Source organism: Trichosurus vulpecula, chromosome 5, assembly GCF_011100635.1.
Source record: "Trichosurus vulpecula isolate mTriVul1 chromosome 5, mTriVul1.pri, whole genome shotgun sequence".
Lineage (NCBI taxonomy): Eukaryota > Metazoa > Chordata > Mammalia > Diprotodontia > Phalangeridae > Trichosurus > Trichosurus vulpecula.
In genome coordinates, this window is record NC_050577.1 from 271,952,328 (window position 1) to 271,973,224 (window position 20,897).

The 20,897-nt window shown below is 45.0% G+C and overlaps 1 protein-coding gene across 1 annotated transcript; it reads left to right on the forward strand.

Moving 5' to 3' along the window:
* The first annotated feature begins 11,159 nt into the window (after nt 1-11,159).
* On the forward strand, nt 11,160-20,615 carry KRT8 (keratin 8). Its single transcript, XM_036760265.1, has 9 exons — nt 11,160-11,603; nt 14,702-14,910; nt 15,614-15,674; nt 16,525-16,620; nt 17,085-17,249; nt 17,984-18,109; nt 18,605-18,825; nt 19,299-19,360; nt 20,181-20,615. The coding sequence occupies exons 1-9, from the start codon at nt 11,262-11,264 to the stop codon at nt 20,390-20,392; spliced, it is 1,494 nt and encodes a 497-aa protein (XP_036616160.1). The 5' UTR covers nt 11,160-11,261; the 3' UTR covers nt 20,393-20,615.
* Nucleotides 20,616-20,897: the final 282 nt, after the last annotated feature.

Here is a 20,897-nt window from a genome sequence, read left to right on the forward strand (position 1 = left end):
CCCTCAAGGTTTAGTTTAGGTGCGTCTTCTTTCCCTGACCCTCCTAGTTCCAAGTTCTCTCCCACCTATGTTATTTCTGAGCTCTTGGCATCTCAGCCTTGCACTCATAACCTATCCCACCTTATAGTTATTTGTGTTCATGAATAACTTGTAAACTCCATGAAGGCAGAGCTTTTATCATTATCTTTGAAGTGGTAGTGCTTAATCAATAAGTATGTATCAAGAGCCTGCAATGCTCTGGGTGCTAGAGATACTAATACAACAGGGAGACAGTCCTTGTTCTCAAGAAGCTTACCTTTCACTCTGGAGAGGCAACCTGCCTACTTAGTGCTAGGTACTGGTAATAAAAAGACAAAATTCAGAATTGGTCCTTGCCCTCAAAGATCTTACTATACTTAGCATATTATACTGTACTTATTATACTGTCCTGGGCAATCCATCCGTCCATCCGTCCATCCATCCATCCATCTGTCTATCTGTCTATCCGTCTGTCTATTTATCTGTCTGTCTATCTATCTACATGCACAGTATATGTCTGTATATGTGAGTATATATACCATGTATATGCATAGCACATACACACATATATACACTCAAGCATATATACATATGTATATGTAAATAGGGCAGCTAGGTGGTGGGATAGAGCTCCAGTCAAAAGCTGGAGTCAAGAAGACCTGAATTCAAATGTGGTCTCAGATACTTACTAGCTGTGTGACCCTGGGCAAGTCACCTAACCCTGCCTGCCTCATTTTGTTCATCAGTGAAAGGAAATACCAAACCATTCCAGTACCTTTGTCAAGAAAACCCTGAATGGGTTCATGAAGAGTCAGACACGACTGAAATGACTTGAAAAACAGCGAAACACATATATGTTTAGATATCCATGCACTTGTATATAAAACAAAGTAATTTTTGGTGGGAGAAAGCACTAGAAAATGGTTTTTACCAAAAAATAACTCTTTTCTCTGCCCCTTTGATTCTCTCCTAAACCCCAAGGGGAGCCCCAGGCTTGGGGACCCTTAGCAGCTGAAATATCAATTCTGTGAAAACAGTATCCCCAGATTTTAGCAACTCGAAACTGAACAAGAACAGACCCAGCTGATTTTCCTTGCTTATCTGCCTCAGGAAGTTCTTAGCAACTGGAACATTCTCCTTGATTCTCAAGTTGGGGTTGGGGTGTCTGCCAAGGGCTCTTGAATTCATGGAGGGAGCCTTCCCTGTGAAATGCTTGTTGGTAAAGGCCAAAAATGATTGAAAGGCTATGGAGGTTCATAGCAAGACTGAGTCCTGTCTCAATCACTGGCTCTGTGGCTATCGGAAAGTCATTTAATTGATCTGAACTTGTTTCCTCATGTGTAAAATGGGGATAATAATGTCCCTGGTACTTATTTTACGGGTAAGATGAGATCATCTTGAAGGTGACAAGAATCAAATTAGAAAATATATGTAAAGTATTTTATAAATCTTAAAGTGATTGGGTAATTGCAGTCCTTCCTTCCTTCCTTCCTTCCTTCCTTCCTTCCTTCCTTCCTTCCTTCCTTCCTTCCTTCCTTCCTTCCTTCTTCCCTTTCTTCCTTCTTTCCTCTTCCTCCTCCTCCTCCTCCTCCTCCTCCTCCTCCTCCTCCTCCTCCTCCTCCTCCTCCTCCTTCTTCTTCTTCTTCTTCTTCTTCTTCTTCTTCTTCTTCTTCTTCTTCTTCTTCTTCTTCTTCTTCTTCTTCTTCTTCTTCTTCCAAACTCTTTGTTGTCCCTACATGATTGTATGATGTAAGTCAGTTCCCTGAATATTGAATACCTTTTCCATGGTCTTACAGTATAATTCCAGATATTTCATGTTAACCAGTGAAATCACAGGTCCAGAGTCCCTATGATCAAAATAATATCCATCTCTGAGTCATCTAAAAATTAGCAGTGAGTTCTAAATGCCATCTTGATCACCTAATGCTATTGGACAAGTAGCTCAGGTTCTAGTCAGAGGAATTATTATTTAGAAGAGCCTATTAGAGGAATCGTTTTGTAAAGCAAAGAATTCCTTGCCATAACGTAAATAACTGCCCCCTAATATATTTGAATTTTTAGAATCTTGTTCACTAGATTTTCTCAAAGATACACATATTGTATTATAATCTCTTTAAAGCAAGGAATTTGTGCCAACTATCTAACATATTGCTATCATGGGTGAATGGGACTGAATGGATACTTTTTTTGGGCTATAGTATATTTTCTTGTTGATATAAAGATATTAGTATAAAAGAATGAAGAAAAATAATTTTCTTTTTTAAATTAAAAATATTTCAGCGAACAAAAATCCAACATCTCTTCCTCTCACCTGCCATCCCCTTCTCCATTGAAAAAACAAAGGCAGGGGGAAAACCTAGTAACAAATATTCATAGTCAAGCAAAAAAAAATTCCCACATTGACCATGTCCAAAAAAAGTCTCCATCTGCACCCTAAGCCCATCACTTACCTCTCTGTTAGGAGGTGGCCTAGCATGAGAAAAAATAATTTAGAAGTAACTCCAAAAGTTTTCCAGAAATTATGTATTCAACACTACAGAAAATAAAAATACAGTGTCTCAAAAGTCCTAGTGCAACTTTAGGCACTAATTACTTCAGAAGTATAAATATTGCGAAGTTACAAAAACAGCATTTGAGAGGTTAGTCATTTAATTTTTAAAAAATATTAATATTTCTGAACTGATACGAAGGGAATTGAGCAGAACTAGGAGAATATTGACACAGTAACAACAATATTGTATGATATGAATGACTTAGCTGTTCTCAGAAATAGAATGATCTGAGACAGTCCAAAGGAAAAGGACTTATGATAAAAAATGCTATCCATCTCCAGAGAAAGAACTGATGGAGTCTGAATGCAGATCAAAGCATACTATTTTTCGTGTGTGTGTGTGTGTGTGTGTGTGTGTGTGTGTGTGTGTTTTGGGGGGGATGGGTTTCTGTTTTTATTCACATGACTAATATGGAAATGTGTTTTGCACGACCACATGAGTATAACCTATATCAAATTGCTGGCCTTTTCAGTGAGGAGGGAGGGGAGGAACGATGGGAGAGAATTTGGAACTCAAAATTTAAAAAAAGAGAAAAAAATGTTAAAAATGGTTTTTCTGTGTAATTGGAAAAAAATAAAAGATTTAAAAAGTATTAATGCTTCTTATTAAAATTCAGTATAACCAACCATCTTGTCAATATTCCAAGTTGGTAAAAATTTTCATACATTGCTGCTCAGTGACCAAAAAGATCACATTTGTAATCCAAACTTTAAGGTGATCCAAAGAATGAGGTTTTGCTGTATACGTGACAGTTTCAGTGACCCTCTTTGGGGACAGGAGGTGGGCACCTGGGCTGCTTTTGCAGACTGTCCCTGGCATCATTGCCAAGTAAATCCTTCCCTTACCCTACCATGACAAATTTCCATTGGAACAAAGATTTCAAATGAAAAGGAAAAAGAAAAAAATAACAGATTAGCATAATTAACACATCAAACTAGTCTGACAGTATGTGAGATGTTTTACACCCATAATCCCTTACCTCTGCAATGAAGGGAGGGATGTGTCCTTTCTCAGCTCTTCTACAGGGCCAAGCCTCAGCACTAGAATTACCCAGCATTAAGATTCTTTTTATACTTTTGTACATTTTGTACATTTTTATACATTGATACTTTTGTAGTTGTGTATATTGTTGGTCTGATGCTATATGTCAGCCTTCCTAGGTTTCTCTGAATTCTTCATATTCGTTGTTTCTTGTGGCATGGAAAGACTCCATTACACCAACATACAACAAATTTTTTAGCCATTACCCAATCAAAGACATCTGTTTTGAGTCCCTAGTGAAAAACAGGTCATAGATTGAAAATAGCGGTAGCCATAATGATTGCTTTTACACAGTGCCTTACAAATATTATCTCATTTTATTCTCATAACAACCCTGAGACAGAGGTGCTATTATTATTCTCATTCTAGAAATGAGAAAATTGAGGCCAGCGGAGGTTAAATCCCTTGCCCAGGGTCACATAGCTAATATGTGTCTTAGGCTAGATTTGAACTCAGGTCTTCCTGACTTCAGGTCTAGTGCACTATTCCTTGAGCCAGGGATGTCAGAGTGAAATGGGAATGGGTCTTCTAAAGGCACACACTGACTTGGAAAACTACAAATTGAAATGATGTCTGTTGGATTGTAGTTTTGTTCATTTTGCTAAACATTTTCCAATTATGTTTTTATTTGGACTGGTGACACATCTGCACCGAGCCACCTAGATTTAAGAGGGACCTTAGAAATAATCTAATCAAATCCTCTCATTTTGTAGGTGAAGAAACTGAGGTCCAGAGAGCTGAAATGAGTTTTGGTAATCTTGAGCTTATCAAATTGTAATTTTAAATTTCTTCATGGTTTGATTTTTGATTTCTTATGTTCTGCTGATCAAGGCAGAAATAAAAGCCACAGATGGAGTTTTCAGAGAAGCATATTTAAGTTCTACACAAGGAACAAAATTCCTAATAATTAGAGTTGTCCAGAAGTGGAATGAATTGCTCAGTGGGGGTAATGAGTTCCCCATCATTGGAGGTCTGTGACGGCTGCCTGACCATTTGTCAGTGATTATTTCATGACCCTACTAAAAACCATTTAGTGTATGTTTTTCTTTAAGGCTTCTCTAGGAAGCCACCTCTTCCAGAAAGCCTATCCTCATCCTCCCAAGTGAGTGTTCTCCTCCATCCTCAAATTTTCCTAGAGTACTTTTCTACCTCATATCATCCTTCTGTCCTGTACATATCACAACCTCTATTTGACTGTAAGCTCCCAAAAAGCCTGTGACATTTTTCTTTGTCCTCCAGTTTAGTGCCTTTCGAGTAGGAGGCATTCAGGGCATATTGAATGCTATCTAGAGGGGGCTCCTGGTCAAGAGTATTTTGGCACAGATGAACTCTGAGAGCTCTTTCAATTCAGAGATTCTGTGATTCTGTGGCTTGCCCAAGATGACCCAGCAAGTAGCTAGATTGACTCCTTTTATGGAAAGGGAAACTGAGATAACTTGTTTGTAGTAGAACAGGCAATTGAACTCAGGTCTCTTCCCTCTATAGTCCAGTGTCTACAACGGGGACTGAGGAGGGTACTAGGTTTCAGGAGGTGTGCATAAGAAGACAGCTTAGGGCTGTAAAGAGGTAGAGGAAGACAGTATTCCAGGCAGGTAATACAAGATGAAAAGGGTTCAGAGGTGGATAGGGGATAAGGAAGGTGAGCAGGACTTTAATTAGGTGTATAGGGACAGTGGATGGGGTCCTGGTTTGACACAAGGAACATGGGATCATCTAGACTGCAGAACCTTCTTCTGTAGGAAGGCTTTCCTGAATTACTGATAGAATGGGAAATCCCTTGATCTTCCTTCCTCAGTTAAATATGACTCCTGTTCCAGTCTCTCATCTCCATTTCTACCCCTCCCTCTAGCCCTTTGCTTGTACACAATCTCACAAATATATTTGACTCATGTATGTTTGTCCTGTCTGCCTTTTTTTTTTTTCAATCAACAAGTATTTATTAAAAGCTTGGTATGTGCCAGGCATTGTGCTAGGAACTGGGAATTCAAATCTCTCTCTCTGGCCAGCTATGGGAATGTGGAATAAAAGCTCTCATTATCATCATCATTCTATTCAATTCAATGAACATTTATTAAGGTCCTGATAAAAGAGCTAAAGGAAAATTAGTCAAAAATCCTCCAGGAGCTGACAATACTGATGTCATTTACATAGATAATTAAATAATCAATCAATCAACATCTATTGAGTGTCTGCTCGGTGTCAGGCCTCGTGCTAAGTACTATTAGGGACACAAAAAGGGGCAAAAGACAACTCCTGCCCTCACAATCTCCTTGAGATAAGATACAAAGGAATATATACAAAGTAAGCTATATGCAGAATAAATAGGAAATAATTAACAGAAGAAAGGCACTAGAATTAAGAGAGGTTGGGGAAGGAACTTCCTGTAGAAGCTGAGATTTTAGTTGGTTCTTAAAGGAAGCCAGGGAGGTCAGTAGTCAGAACAAAAATATGGAATGCTTCATGAATTTGCTTGTCATCCTTGTTCCAATTTTAGTATATGTGCTGTCAATTGAGAAGTGAATAAAGCTGGCCTCTGAGGAAGAAAACCCTGGGTTCAAGTCCTGCCTTGAACACATACCAACTATGTGACCTTGGAAAAGTCATCGAATTTTTCAGTACCCTTGGTGCCGATCTGCATTGTTAGTGGGAGTTTCCTCACTGGTAGTTCTTTATATATCTGGTCCAAAAAAAAAAAAATCTGATATGCTTGAAAACAGCTAGTAACTACCAGGATGGGGAAGAATGTTCCTAGGAAAAGTGGCACTTGAGCTAGCCTTGAAGGAAGTGAAGGATTCTAATCAGTCAGTCAACAGTCATTTTATGAAGTGCTTCCTGTGGACTAGTGCTGGGGATACCTAGAACAGCAGAAGACAGGCGGTATACTACGTAAAGTTGCTAGGCCTACTTAGAGTCCGACCTCACTTACTAGCTGTATGAACCTAGGCAAGTCACTTAACCTCTGTTTGCTTCAGTTCCCCGTCTGTAGAATGAAGATAATAAATAGCAGCATCCAGGGTTGTTGTGAGGACCGAATGAGATAATAATTATAAAGCATTTAGCACAGTGCCTGGAACATAGGAAGCTCTATGCAGATGTTATCATCATTATTACCTCTGCCCCCAGGGAGCTCAGAACCTAAAGGGGAAAGTGATATGTAAATAGCTGGGTGCATATATGATATATACAGAGAAAATGGGAGGGGATCCTAGAGGGGGAGGCCTCCCATAGAAGGTGGGATTTCACCAGAGATTCTAAGAGGAGGGCGAACGTCGCAGGTATGGGGGACAGACGGACAGTGCCGAGGCACATACAAGGGGGTAGAGTGTCACGGAGGAACAGGATTTCAGGCATGGGAGAGAGTCACAGAACTGGGGAATGGAATGCAAAGTTAGGGAACACCAAATGTGGCAGTTTGGCTGGAAAGGGCAGGGTGCGTGTGTGGAGAGGAGGAATGTAGCAAGTCTGGAAGGCTAGTCTGGATGCAAACTGTCAAGGACTTTACGTGCCATCTTTATCATCCCTATGCCTTAAGCAATGCTTCTGAGGTGTTACAGAGCTTCCAGGCTTTGGGGCTGGGCCTATCACACTGATTACCAGCCCCCCCCCCCCATCTTCACCTCACCCCCTACCCTCCAAGCTGTCTGGGAAAGAAGGTCCTCCTCTGATCTGGGACAACAGAGAAATCCTCTTCCCTAGCCAATCATTTCAAAGTATTTTCTCTTTTGTTCTTCCACCCTTCTCAGACCTAGCCTGCTCAGCCCAGCCCACAGAGACCGATAGAGAACCTTAAAAGGAACTATCTACCTGTCTGACCCTCCCTGTTTTCCTGCTCTCTGTCTCTTCCCTGCTTCTAAGTCCTCTTGTTTCTCCACAGCCCTCTTCCCCAGGGCCTTTCATATAGCGCCTTCCTCCCATTCAAGACAGGGGAACTCTGCTGGAGAAACCAAATGCAGCCCTGTGGGTGGAGCAGTGTGGAGTCAGGGCTTCTAAGAGCTTTGTGGCCAGTGTCCTTACCTCTGTGGGCCTCAGTTTCCTCATTTCATAGTGAGGAGGTTGGCCTAGCATGTCTCTAAGCAGCAGCTCTAAGAGGCTCCAAAGATAGAGTGCCAAGCCTGGAGTCAGGAAGACCTGAGTTCAAATCCAACCTGAGACCCTGACTAGCTGTGTGACCAGTAGGTCACTTCAGCTCTGTTTGCCTCATTTTCCTCAGATATAAGATGGTAATAACAGTAACAACTGCCTTGCAGGGTTGTCATGAGGTTCAAATGAGAGAATAGTTGTAAAAAGCATTTAGCACAGAGCCTGGCACAGAGTAAGCACTACATGCCTTCCCCCTTCCCTTCCGCCTTCCCCTCTCAGCTCCCTTCTAGCTCCTGAGATGATCTTGTTTGTGACCTAGGCTTTGCCACCTCTACCTGGGTGACCTCACCTGTGAGCCTCAGTTTCCTCATCCGTAAAATGAAGCTCTTAGACTAGATGGCCTTGAAGGCCCCTTCCAGCTCAAAATATATGCTCTTATGGTGGTCTTTATGACTCAGGTTCAAATCCAGACTCCGAAACCACCACCAAGGTCACTTCCCCTTCTTCAGGGCCCTTATCTGCCCCTACAGCTACATTTGGGGTAAGGTGGAAGGAGAGGGGCAATGGAATATTGGGAAAAGAGTGTGAGGGACACTGAAAGAAAATTTGATTGCATTTTGAGCTTCAGTGAAACTACGTTTAAGTGAGACACACTGTGCAAATAAAAATATTTTAGTTCTTCTGCTTCTCTTTGTAGGCTACCCTGTCTAGATTGGTGGTCTTCATTCCCTGGCTAAGGGGGAAAGGCATTTGAAAGAGGCCTAAAATCAGCCCTTCACTGGAGTTCCCTGGGGGAAGAGGGAGAGAGAAAGAGAGAGAGAGAGAGAGAGAGAGAGAGAGAGAGAGAGAGAGAGAGAGAGAGAGAGAGAGAGAGAGAGAGAAAGGGCAGGACTTTGGGTAGGGGCCATCTTCTTCCCCAATCTCACTTTCTCTGCAGGGACTTCTGTAGATTAGAATATGGGAGAAGAGTTCCAGACTATAGCCTCTCTCCCTTTCTTCCTACCCACACAGCTGCCCTACCTGTCTGACCAGCTCCTCCTTACTTCCGGCTTCTTGCCCAGACCTGGCTCAGTGCCCATCCCCTCCTCTTCTCCATAGGGGTGGAAAAAGAGTGTTCTTACCCCTCTGCTGGACTGAACGTGGGCGTATGAAGCATATTCAGCATTCTCACTTGGAAGGGACCCAGTAATTTGTAGGTGAATGAATTTGCGGTTTAAAGTGGTCATAACTGGGATCTTCCTATGGCTTGAGATGGTTTGATCCTTTTAGAGAGGCTGAAGCAGGACCGCCTCTTGGAGGGCTCTGGGTCAGAACCCAGGGAGAGAAAGCCTTTGTTGCCTGGGTACCTGGCAGAGGTGTCTATGTTGTCCTTTCACAGAGGTCTAAAGTACAAAGTAGGCTAAATTTTAGAAGACCTGGGTTCTAATCCCCATTCTGCCAATCAACAACTGTGTGACCTTGGGTATATTACTTCTCTTCTGAATTTTATTTTACTCATCTGTAAAATGAGTTTGATCTAGATCCAAAATTCTGTTCCGTTTTCTAGGGGAGAATTCTCCTGTCCTCTGTCCATACTCTGTAGTTATATTATGAAATCGAGCCTCACCCAGTAGTTAATGGCTTCCAGAATTCTTACCCTAAGGAATCAAACCTTTTGCCGTCCTCCACCTAGGCCCAGCCCAACCTAACCCAGTTTAGCCCAGCCTGGGGGAGCCAAGCCCTTTGCCACCCCCACTAGCAGGTGTCTGTCCTGCTCCAACCTGCCCAGTTGACTCACTCCTGATAATGAGTTCAGAGAGACAGGTGTAAGAAACTTCTCCGCTTTTCTCTAGTCAGAACTGGGACCTGAGAGAACAGCAGGGGAGAAAGGAAGAAGCTTGGGATTCTTGGCCTTCTGCCCATGCCATGGACTCAGTCCTAGCTTTGATGTATGGGGATGGATCCTCAAGGGAGTATAAGCACAGGCTGCTCGGGCCTTAGAGGGCATCTCCAGCCCTTCTCTCCCCTAGGTCATCCCTATCCCCTGTCTCTTTCCCCGGTGCTGACCTCCTCTACCATCTGCCCTCCAAGTCCTCTCTGTTTAAGCCTCACTTAGTCTAGTATGTCTTGGGCCCTGGAAACAGAAATGAGACCTAAGGAAAAAAGGAATTCCTGTCTTTTTGAATCTTATCTTCTTATCTTGAAAACATGGTATCGGTGATGAGGTAAGGGGTACCTGCTTTCATGAAATAGTAGCCCCAGTTCTGAAACTCAGATACCCTGCCCTCTGGCTTGGGGCCATTTGATGTATGTGCATACCTTAATGGCTGGCCCAGCTGCCTGGTTTCCTCCCCATTCACACCAATAACACACTGTACTGGAAAGAGCAGTGGATTTGGAAATCAGTTCTACCATTTACTCCCTGTGCCTCTCAGTCTCTTTCCTTGCAAAGTGAGGGGGTTGGATTGGTTAATCTCCAAAGTCTGTGCCAGATCTAATTCTATGATCCCGATTTCTTGCTCCATAAAATCCACCCTTAATCTCAATCTATGAAAGGAAGAGAATGAAGAGGGAAAGGGAACAGAAGAAGGGAGAGAAGAGGAGAAGGGAAGGGGAAAGGGAGAGAGAGGGGTCTTCTTCCTCTTTATGCTTCTTGATTTTAGAGAGAGAATTTTCCTATGGGAGGTAGCATGGTGTAGTCACTACAGTCACACAGTAGTGGAAAGCATACATGAATTAAGAGACATGGGTTTTAGTCACTGCTCCCTCACTAGAAGGGGAAGTGACCTTGGTGGTGGTTTCGGAGTCTGGATTTGAACCTGGGTCATAAAGACCACCATAAGAGCATATATTTTGAGCTGGAAGGGGCCTTCAAGGCCATCTAGTCTAAGAGCTTCATTTTACGGATGAGGAAACTGAGGCTCACAGGTGAGGTCACCCAGGTAGAGGTGGCAAAGCCTAGGTCACAAACAAGATCATCTCAGGAGCTAGAAGGGAGCTGAGAGGGGAAGGCGGAAGGGAAGGGGGAAGGCATGTAGTGCTTACTCTGTGCCAGGCTCTGTGCTAAATGCTTTTTACAACTATTCTCTCATTTGAACCTCATGACAACCCTGCAAGGCAGTTGTTACTGTTATTACCATCTTATATCTGTGTGTAAACTTGAGCAAATGCCTTTCACCTCTCTTGGTCTCAGTTTCCACATCTGGGAAATGGGATGGGGCTTGACTTGGCCTCTAGGGTCAGTTTCCACTCTAAAAATTTCTGAGTCTTATTTTTCTGGATCCGCAGAATGTCTAGGGTGAATAATTCAGCCCCTTCGTCCCTTCTCTGGCCCCACAGCCTGGCTCTCTGCTGCCCCCACCTGAATTCTACCCGAGGAGGTAGGTGTCAGGTTAAGCTCAGCCCCTCCAGGGGCCCAACCACTCAGGTGCAGAGTCCTTCTCCTCCATTCACCTCCCTCCCCTCCCCTTCCCCTCCCTGGGGCTGGGTACAGGCCGTATAAATCAGCTAGCTTTGGGAGTTTCCCTTCCACCTCCTCTCTGAACAGCTCACTTCTTTTGGGTCTCAGTGTTTGTCCTACTCGTCCTCACCATGTCCATCAGGTCGACCACTCACAGGACTGTGAAGATCTCTTCTGGCCCCCGGAGTTTTAGCAGCCGCTCCTACTCCAGTGGCCCCAGCTCCCGAATCAGCTCATCCTCCTTCTCTCGGGTGGGGAGTGGCAGTAGCTTCCGATCGGGGCTTGGGTTCGGGACAGGCCTGGGGATGGGCTTAGGGGGTGGCAGTGGAGTCGGGATCACGGCAGTCACTGTCAATCAGACCCTCCTGAGTCCCCTGAAGCTGGAGGTGGACCCCAACATCCAGGCCGTGAGGACCGAGGAGAAGGAGCAGATCAAGACCCTCAACAACAAGTTTGCCTCCTTCATTGACAAGGTGAGTTTGGGGGGAGGGAGCCCAGCCCTGGTAATTATGGGTGTGTATAAACTTGAAGCTTTGGAAGCATCTAGGACTCCCACTTGGAGCTAACTACTCCTTACGGGCTGGCTTCCACATACCAGATGGGATGGATACTTGTGCCCCAAGATCTACCCCTACCTTGTTGTGCCCATCTCTTTTAGCCTCTTCCTACTCCTCTGGCGGGCACTCAGTTTCCTGAACTTCTTTTAGTGGTGATCACTGCCTGATAATCCTGGCAGAACACTATGCCCCCTCCCCCTCTTCCCTGGCACCGCCCTCACCTCCAGATGAGTCACTGATCCACTGTTCTTTGGTTGGGGGAAGGGAAAGGTGTGCATGGAAGCGGAGGGGAGGGGGGAATCCGGTTGAGACGGCACAGGAGAGAGGGATTTGCATAGCTTCGGATCATTTGTGATGTTGCCCCTTACTGCCTCCTGGAATCTCTAAACTAGGGATAGAACTCTCAGTCACAAGGCTGTACTTCAGGGCTGGCTACCTTAAAGATTTTGGGTCAGAGGGCTGTCCCCAGAGTTATATGGTGAAAGGAAGCCAAGAAAGGAGTGGAAAAGCCTCTACAATTCTTGACCCCCACCTCTCCCCCCAGCTCAGGGCTAGCTTTCCTATCCAAAATTTCTGGGGGGTGGTAGAAACCAGTTCAATTAAATCAGTCTTTACTGAGAACTGAGAGAAAGGCCCTAACTTTGTCCTCAGGAGCTCCTAAAAGGTATATGTCTCCTTGTCTTAAATAACCTTACATTCTAGGCGGGGTCTCTTCCCTTCTCAGTCTGAGATGCTGATTAAGGTCATAGGGTTTAGAGCTGGTATTTTAGATTTTAGAGATTCAGATTTCAAGGATTTCAGGGATCTGGCCATTCCAGCCCCTTTGTTTTATAGATGAAGAAGCTGAGACTTTTAATTTGGTTTAGGTGACTTGTTCTAAGTCAAGGCCCAAGTACTGGGGCCAGGTCTTCTGACTCAAGACCACAGCTCTCTCCTAATCTATATCACTGACCCTCTTTGGGATTCATGTCCTTCCTCACATAGCCCATGAACAATGAGCCACACCCAGACTGCCCATTTGGCCCGGTGCCCAAATAGGGTGGGGGTAACCCCCCAACCCACATCCGGGATTCAAAGTCTAGGGGTGGGCCAGACATATTTGATTTAATGCCCATTATTTAACAGAGTTTATGGCTTTGTGATAAAAGATAAACCAATATCTCTTCCTCCTTTTGATCTTTTTCTCTGCACCCCCAGCCCCCATCCCTACCTCCTCCACTAGGTTTGGGCCCCACACTATTCTATTCCCCTTTCCCTAATTCCAGGACAGGTTTTGTCAGTCTCAGGGGTCCTCAGGTTCCTGAGGGTTTGTGAATTGGTGTCTTCCCTGCTGACTCTGTCCTGGGTGGCATTATGGGAAAAAGAGGGGTGTGTGTGTGTGTGTGTGTGAAAAGCTGGGCTGGATTATAAAGCCTTCAGGAACTGTAGTCCTGTCTTTGAAGGGCCTGTCTTGTCCCATATGAGTTTATGGAATTATGGGTCTGCAGTTACATTTAAGGCATTAAAGACAGCCTCAACTGGCTGGCGGTGGGGAGAAAATAGGAATTTCTAGAAAGTATGTGGTACCTATAGCGGTCCACATATCTGGTTCATCAGAGCTTCCCAGAGACCCCATCATTTTCTGTCCCTATCTTCCCCTAAAACTACAGAGTTAGGGGAAAATTGGGAAGTAAAGATTCCAAAGAGTAACTCGTAACTCCTCGCCAACTCCCTGCCCCACTGTGCGCCATCTTTTACTGCTGCTCCCCTACCCATCTGTTCTCTAGTAAATACTACTTCATAATCTGTTTTGATTTGCCTAAAGCCATTATGGCATCCTGCCTTTGGGTCTAAAGACACATTTGGGAACAGAACAGAGCAGTCTTACTCTTGTGCTGGAATTAGAGGCTCCTGGATTTTTTGAAATTCAAGGAACATTTATTGAACAGCTTCTTTTATTAAGTGGACAAGATGTGAAGGTTAGATAAAAGGAGGAACTAGCTTACCATCTAGTTGGACAATATGCCTACACTTAGCTACCTTACACGATGATATGCAAAGAAGGGATTGCCAAAGTGTAAGTGAAGGTGTGGGGGACTTCCCTCATTGGGCTTTGAAGGGGATAGAAGTGGAAAGAATCAGATAAAAGAGTTAGATTGGAGGTAACTTTTTTTACTTTTTCCCATACAATTCTAGATTTAAAGCCAGAAGGGACCTTAGAATCCCCTAATCTCTTTATTTTGCATAAAGTTGGGTGCCATGCCCCAAATCACACGGCAGAGTCAGATTTCGAACCCAGGGCCTCCAAACCCAGCATTCTTCCTACTATACCATGCAGGATGTCTTTCCTGCATGAGACACAGAGAATAGAACAGGTATTAAAAGACAGGGCTAACATTGGAAGGAACCATAGATATTATTCTTATTTTAAATATGAGGAAGATGAGACTCAGAGAGGGAAACTAATTTACGCAAAGTCCTACTCGCTCTGGTAGTTAGAGGCTGGGTCAAGACTAGAGTCAAAATGTCCTGATTCCTCTTCTACTTGCTCATCCTAGAATAATCAAGAGTTTACTATTTGGGTGTAGACAGCTTGACAGCCCTTGGATGCTGACACTTTCCTTTTCTCCTTCATCTTTCTAGCCTTAGAACAGACAGAAAATCAGGCCAAGGATAAATATAAGAAATGACTCATTAGGCCTCTCTTTAACTGCTTAGGAGTAGTGGATCCCCACCCCTCCGCCCCAGTCACAAAAATAATCGATAATTTTTATTTTTACATTACTTTCATTTCTGAATAGATCCCTCTCTCCTCACCCCCCTCCATCCCCTGTAACAGAAAATAAGAAAGGAAGGAAGGAAGAAAGAAAAAGCAGTTCAGTAAACCTAACTAATATATCACCTGAGTTTGACAGTACATGCTATATGGAAGGTGAGGATTTTCTCTCCTGGGGTGATTGCCTTTCCCTCACTTTTGCTTAATCTCTTGTTCCTGGTGAATGTTTTCCAACCACCTCTTTCCATTCCCAATCCAGGTACGCTTCCTAGAACAGCAGAATAAGATGCTGGAGACCAAATGGAGCCTCCTGCAGCAGCAGAAGACATCCCGGAGCAACCTGGACAGCATGTTTGAGAGTTACATTGCCAACCTTCGAAGGCAGCTGGACTCCATGGGGCAGGAGAAACTGAAGCTGGAAGTGGAGTTGGGCAATATGCAGGGTCTTGTGGAAGATTTCAAAAACAAGTGAGGACTAAGAGGGACCCCCTGGATTCAGAGGTGGGGGTGAGGGTGTTCTCACTATCTGAAGCTCCCTACATTCTGGGTTCCCCCAAAACATGCACTGCACAGGAATTTGGAATTGGGCAGAAGAGTTTTTCCCAACTTTTGGGGGCAAAGTTCTCCCACAAAAGGTCATTTGGAGGGGCAGCTAGGTGGCACAGAAATAGAACACCAGCCCTGGAGTCAGGAGGACCTGAGTTCAAATCTGCCCTCAGACACTTGACCCTTACTAGCTGTGTGACCTCGGGCAAGTCACTTAACCCCAATTGCCTTGCCTTCCCCCCTCCGAAAAAAAAAACTTAAAAAAAAGTCATTTGGGCTCCTGAACTTACCTTATTCTGAGCTTCTGTGGTCCTCAGTACTCCTTCCCCAGTACCCCTAGAGTCTTATCTAAAATTTCCCTCCTGCACGCAGCCTGACCCATCTCACCTGTCTTCCCCCCCGCCCCGCCTCTTTTTTTCTTGGAGTAATACTCCTGATCCCTGGCCCCAAATCTGACTGGTGATTGGATGCGGAGGTGATTCAGAGAGGAGTATGGGTCAGAGGGACAAGTCAACCCTTCCCTTCTCCCCCACCATGAATGCAACTTGTTTCTCCTCTGGAGCCCAGTTCAATTTTCTACCCTAGTCTGTCAACTCTGTGACCCTATACCACTTTCTCCCAACAGATATGAGGATGAGATCAATAAGCGGACAGAACTGGAGAATGAGTTTGTTCTCATTAAGAAGGTGAGAGGGATGCCTGTGGAACATGCAGTATGAGTGTGTGAGAGACCTTCAGAGGTGTGCCTCCCTATCCCCACCTTATGCTTCTCACATAGAGCTTCATACAGAGGAAGAAAGAAGGCTGGGGTAGAGGGCAGAAAGGAAAGACACTCAAAGTCTGTCTATACCCTAGTACCAAGAGTTCCCTTCATTATAGTCTCTTATCTTGGGGATCTCAAGGGAGGATGAGACTAAGTCCTACACTCCAGGATCTCCTAGTCTGATAAGGGAGATAAGATATCCATCCATCCATCCATCCATTCATCCATTCATCCATCCATCCGTCCATCCATCCATCTATCCATGTGCATTTGTTAATTCATTCAACAAATATTTGAGGGTCTACTATGTGCAAGGCACAGAAAATGAGAGACAAATATACTAACAAATGGACTGGAACAGAACTAGAACCAGAGTTGGACAAGGACCTTTAGGGGTCAGTTGGTTGAAATTAGTATCTGTTTTTGAATTCCTAACAAGTGTTCTTGCCTCAGTGCTTCTGGTGACAGGGAACTAGTTGCAGCTAGACAGAACTCCAGACCTCAGTTGTGGAAGGGGGGGGATGAGGATGCCTACTGGGAAAGCCAAAGGCTTGGGTAGGTGGGAGAGGTAGATAGAGAACGCTTCCTGCAAAGAGCATGCTGAAAGGTTAGGAGTAGTACTTTAGAGGAGGAAAAGCATCCATCCCCAGGTAGAAAGATGGGTATGGCAGGAGAGGGGCGAGGATGGCTTATTGTTCCCAATAGGAGATGGTGGCTGATAGTGGGATGAGGAAGTCTCTGGGGTTAGTGGCTCAGGCTCCCCTTCCTTCCAGGATGTGGATGAAGCCTATATGAACAAGGTGGAACTGGAGTCCCGTCTGGAAAACCTGACTGACGAGATTAACTTCCTCAGGCAGCTATATGAAGCAGTAAGTCATTGGGTCCTGGTGGAGTGGTAATATGTGTGTCTCCATGTTCTTTCCTTTGTTGGATGAGAATCATCCCCTTAGGGGCCAGGCAGCATTCTTCCCAACCCATCCCACCCTCAACCTCTCCAACTCCCAAGCATATACCTATAGATGGGAAGTACTGATAAGTGAGCCAAAAGGTTGATTTGTCCCTTGGGTGTTTCATCTTTGGCCTGGATTCTTTTGGTCTCCCCCTAATATTATAAATCTTTCAACCAGCCCTTTTCCTCTGGAAGGATTTTTCCTGCCCCACCTCAGCTCTAAAACTATTCCTCTCCCTTTGCTAGCCCCTCTCCCTTTCCCAGGGTCTACTGGGAATGTCTCCTATGGACATTCTCCTATACAACAGGACTATAGTAATTCTGGGGTGGACCTGGAAGGAGAATGTTGATGTCATCTTACTCTTTTCCTCCCTGTCACACCAGGAGATACAAGAAATGCAGTCCCAGATTTCGGACACCTCTGTGGTCCTCTCTATGGACAACAGCCGGTCCTTGGACCTGGATGGCATCATCGCTGATGTCCGAGCCCAATATGAGGAGATTGCCAACCGCAGCCGGGCTGAGGCTGAGAGCATGTACCAGATCAAGGCGAGTAAAGAGAGAGACATTGAGGGAAGGGAAACTTTCTGTTCTACCCCCCAGCTGCAAGACCAGCCCTTAAAGCAGCTGCTTTTGTCCATGTCGTGAAAAAGCTGTATGGCCCCAGGGTCAGCCACTTTGTCTCTGTGGGCCTCAGTTTCCTCAACTGTAAAATGAGGAAAATAGCTTACGTGATCTACTGCATAGGGTTATTGTGGGAGAAGGCATCTGTAAACCTTAAAATACTGCAGAAATGTAAGTCGTTTATTATGCTATTTAAACCCACTCCTGCAATAAGGGTCAGTCAATTGACAAGCATTTATTAAGTGCCTACTATGTGCCGGGCAGTGTGCTATGCACCAAGGATATGAAGAAAGGCAAAAACATGGTTTCTGCCTTCCAGGAACTCACATGGAAAAAAATGTACCTACATGATATATAAAAGTTTTAAGGTGAGGAAGGAAGGCAGTGTGTGTGTGTGTGTGTGTGTGTGTGTGTGTGTGTGTGTGTGCCCCCAAGTAACAAGCATTTATTAAGTGCTACTGTGTGCCTGGCATTGTGCTAAGCAGTTCACCAATATTATCTCATTTGCAAATGGAAGGTATTCTCAGAGGGAAGCTACTTGCAGTGAGGCGGGGCTGGGATTTGAGTTAGATCTAGGAGTGAGCCAGGGAGGTCAAGGGGTCCTCTGTGACTTGGGAGTCTGTAAAGGGCAGTCTTATTCATCTCTCTTTTTCCCCTAGTATGAGGAACTGCAGTCCCTGGCTGGGAAACATGGAGATGACCTTCGCCACACCAAGACGGAGATCTCAGAGATGAATAGGAATATCAACAGGCTTCAGGCTGAGATTGAGGCACTCAAAGGCCAGGTGAATGACTGATGGGGGACGCTTTTCCACCTTGCCCTCTCAGCTACTTCTTTCCCCACCTTTGGAGACGGGGAAGTGGCTGTCGGAGATACACAGATGTGAGTGGGGGAGCAATGCACAGTGGAGATCCAGAGGGAGGAGGAGATGGAGAACTTCCAGCCTGATCGGGGAGGCTGCTCAAACATCTGGATGGCAGTGCTAGGGTGATGGGGGAAGGATTGAAGTTAGGAGAATTGATTTAAAAAAACAAAAGCTTCTTGGAGGAAGGGAAAACAATAGAATAAGGTCATAGAAGAGGAGCAAGGTGGGGCTGCCATTTGGAGAGAATCTTCAAGTTAAAGGGGAGATTGGAAGTGGGGTTGGAGTGATGTGTCTGATCCAGGAAATCCTAGGACATAATTAGGATCAGATAGGACAGTGGGGCAATTAAATTAGCATGGAGTGAGGTGATGAGGAAAGGGATTAAACTTGGCTCACCAATTTGGGCTTCCACAGAGGGCTGCCCTTGAAGCTGCCATCGCTGATGCGGAGCAGCGTGGGGAACTGGCCATCAAAGATGCCCAGGCCAAGCTGTCTGAGCTGGAAGCCGCCCTGCAGAGGGCCAAGCAAGACATGGCCCGCCAGCTGCGGGAGTACCAGGAATTGATGAACGTCAAGTTGGCCCTGGACATTGAGATTGCCACTTATAGGAAGCTGCTGGAGGGTGAGGAAAGCAGGTAGGTCTGGGGACCAGCTGTGGGGAGACACAGTAGTGCCTCTTCATCCACCCTCATAACTCCACTTTAGTAATGGTGGTCTTTTAGACCTGGCCTTCTTAAATTTTTTTCACTCTTGACTCCTTTTCACTTCTTTTCACTTACCATGCGTTGCATGGCCTGAGGGCATGCATGGTGCAAAGTGCTCATGCTTTGTGTTCAGAACCAAGAGGGCAGTGAAGCTGCAGGATGCACTGCCAGAAACACCTAGGATTCATTAGGTGCTTGCTTTTCAACCAATTAATTAATTAATTTTTTGATCATTGCACATTTTTATTGTTCCCAAATTTTTCACTACCCCATTTAGGGTCTCGACCCACAATTTAAGAAGTGCCACTTTAGACATAAGTGGGGGAGGAGTTCTCATGGAAGAAAGTCAGTAGGGGAGTGGCCAGGTACCCCCTCAATGCTAACCCTATCTGTTCTTTGGACAGACTCGAGTCTGGGATGCAGAACTTGAGTATTCACACCAAGACCACCACTAGAGACTACTCAGGTAAAAGTCTTTGGGAAGAAATGGGGTATGGATGCAGAGCTGTCCCGGAATGCTTCTCTAGGATGATGTATGTTAGGTATAGGGGAGACTCTCAAAAGCTCTAGAACTCAGGGGGTTGGACTTACAACTCTAGGTTCAGGAAGTTGTTTGCTGTGAGCCCTGGTACCCACAATCCATCCTCCCCAACTCAGGCCCCCCTCCTTTACACTTACCTTATTCCATTTTCACCATTGTCAAGTCAGTCAGGTCAACAAGCATTTATTAAATGCCTACTATATTCCAGGCACTGTGATAAGTGCTGGGGATACAAAGAAAGGCAAAACAGTCCCTCCCCTCTAGGAAATTATCATAATAATTATCTTGGGAATTCTGACAATTTTAGGGTTGAAGGTGGGTGGGTGAGAGTTGGAAGGAGGAGTCAAGCCACCAAATCAACAAGTGTTTCTTAAGGCTAATTGGTTATTGTTATTTAAACCCACTCTTGCCATAAGGGTCAGTCAATCAATAAGCATTTATTAATTGCTTACTGTGCACTAGGCATTGTGCTAAGCCATGGCGATCTAAAGAAATCTCAGGAGACAGGAGCCCTGCCCCTGGTTAGTTACCAGTCGAATGGAAATGGGACAGTACCTGGTACATAGTAATAAGATGAGAACTAGGATTGAACAGATGTAACTATAGGCAGACATCAGTTGGGGAGGGATAGGAATGGGGAAGGCTATGGGGGATGGAAGGGAGAAATGGGTGTGAGGTGTGGGAGCTGAGAAAGGGTAGTGAGAGTGAGTCAGCAGTATGGTTATATGGGCACCTTCTTTTTCAGGTGGGTTCAGCTCTGGCTATGGAAGTCTCACCAGCCCTGGCTATGGAGGTCTCACCAGCCCTGGTCTCAACTACGGGGTGAGCTCCTTCCAGTCCGTTTCTGGCTCTGGTGGCCCCAATTACAGCCGAGTCTCTAAGGCTGTGGTGGTGAAGAAGATTGAGACCCGAGATGGGAAGCTGGTGTCCGAATCATCGGATGTTCTGCCCAAGTGAAAGGTCGTCTTGGATCCTCACAGCCCACCTCTTCCTTGTACTCCTAAGAATCTCCAGAATACCCAAGGGGAGGCTGAGGGTGGGGGAAGAGATTGAAGAGACCTGCATTATAGGTCCCAGCCATACCTTCTGTTTTGCCTTGCCTGGGTTCCTTGCTCTTGCCAATATCCTTGAAACAATTTGTGTTTTCCGAAATAAACACAATTCGCCATTTCAAACCTAATCCATGCTGTTTCCTTTAGAGGGGGGGTGAGGGTGGTGGAGGAGGAGGCAGTTTATGGGGTTTGGAAGATATATATGGACTTAAAAGAGTCCTCCCTCATCCTGCTTGGGTTGGGGTACCTTCATTACCACCAGCATCATGATCACAATAGTGAAAAGAACACTGGATTTAGTATCAATATCTGGATTTGAATGAAAGCTTTGTCATTGGCCAAGTGACATTGACCAAATTACTTCCTCTCTCTGGGTTCAGTTTCTATATCAGTAAAATAAAGGGTTGGCT

Excerpts from the sequence above, each read along its gene's own strand:
- KRT8 (XM_036760265.1), top strand. The coding sequence starts at position 11,262 with ATGTCCATCAGGTCGACCACTCACAGGACTGTGAAGATCTCTTCTGGC. Across the intron at positions 11,604-14,701 it reads TTGCCTCCTTCATTGACAAG|GTACGCTTCCTAGAACAGCA; the intron begins GTGAGTTTGGGG and ends TTCCCAATCCAG. Across the intron at positions 18,826-19,298 it reads CTGGAGGGTGAGGAAAGCAG|ACTCGAGTCTGGGATGCAGA; the intron begins GTAGGTCTGGGG and ends TTCTTTGGACAG.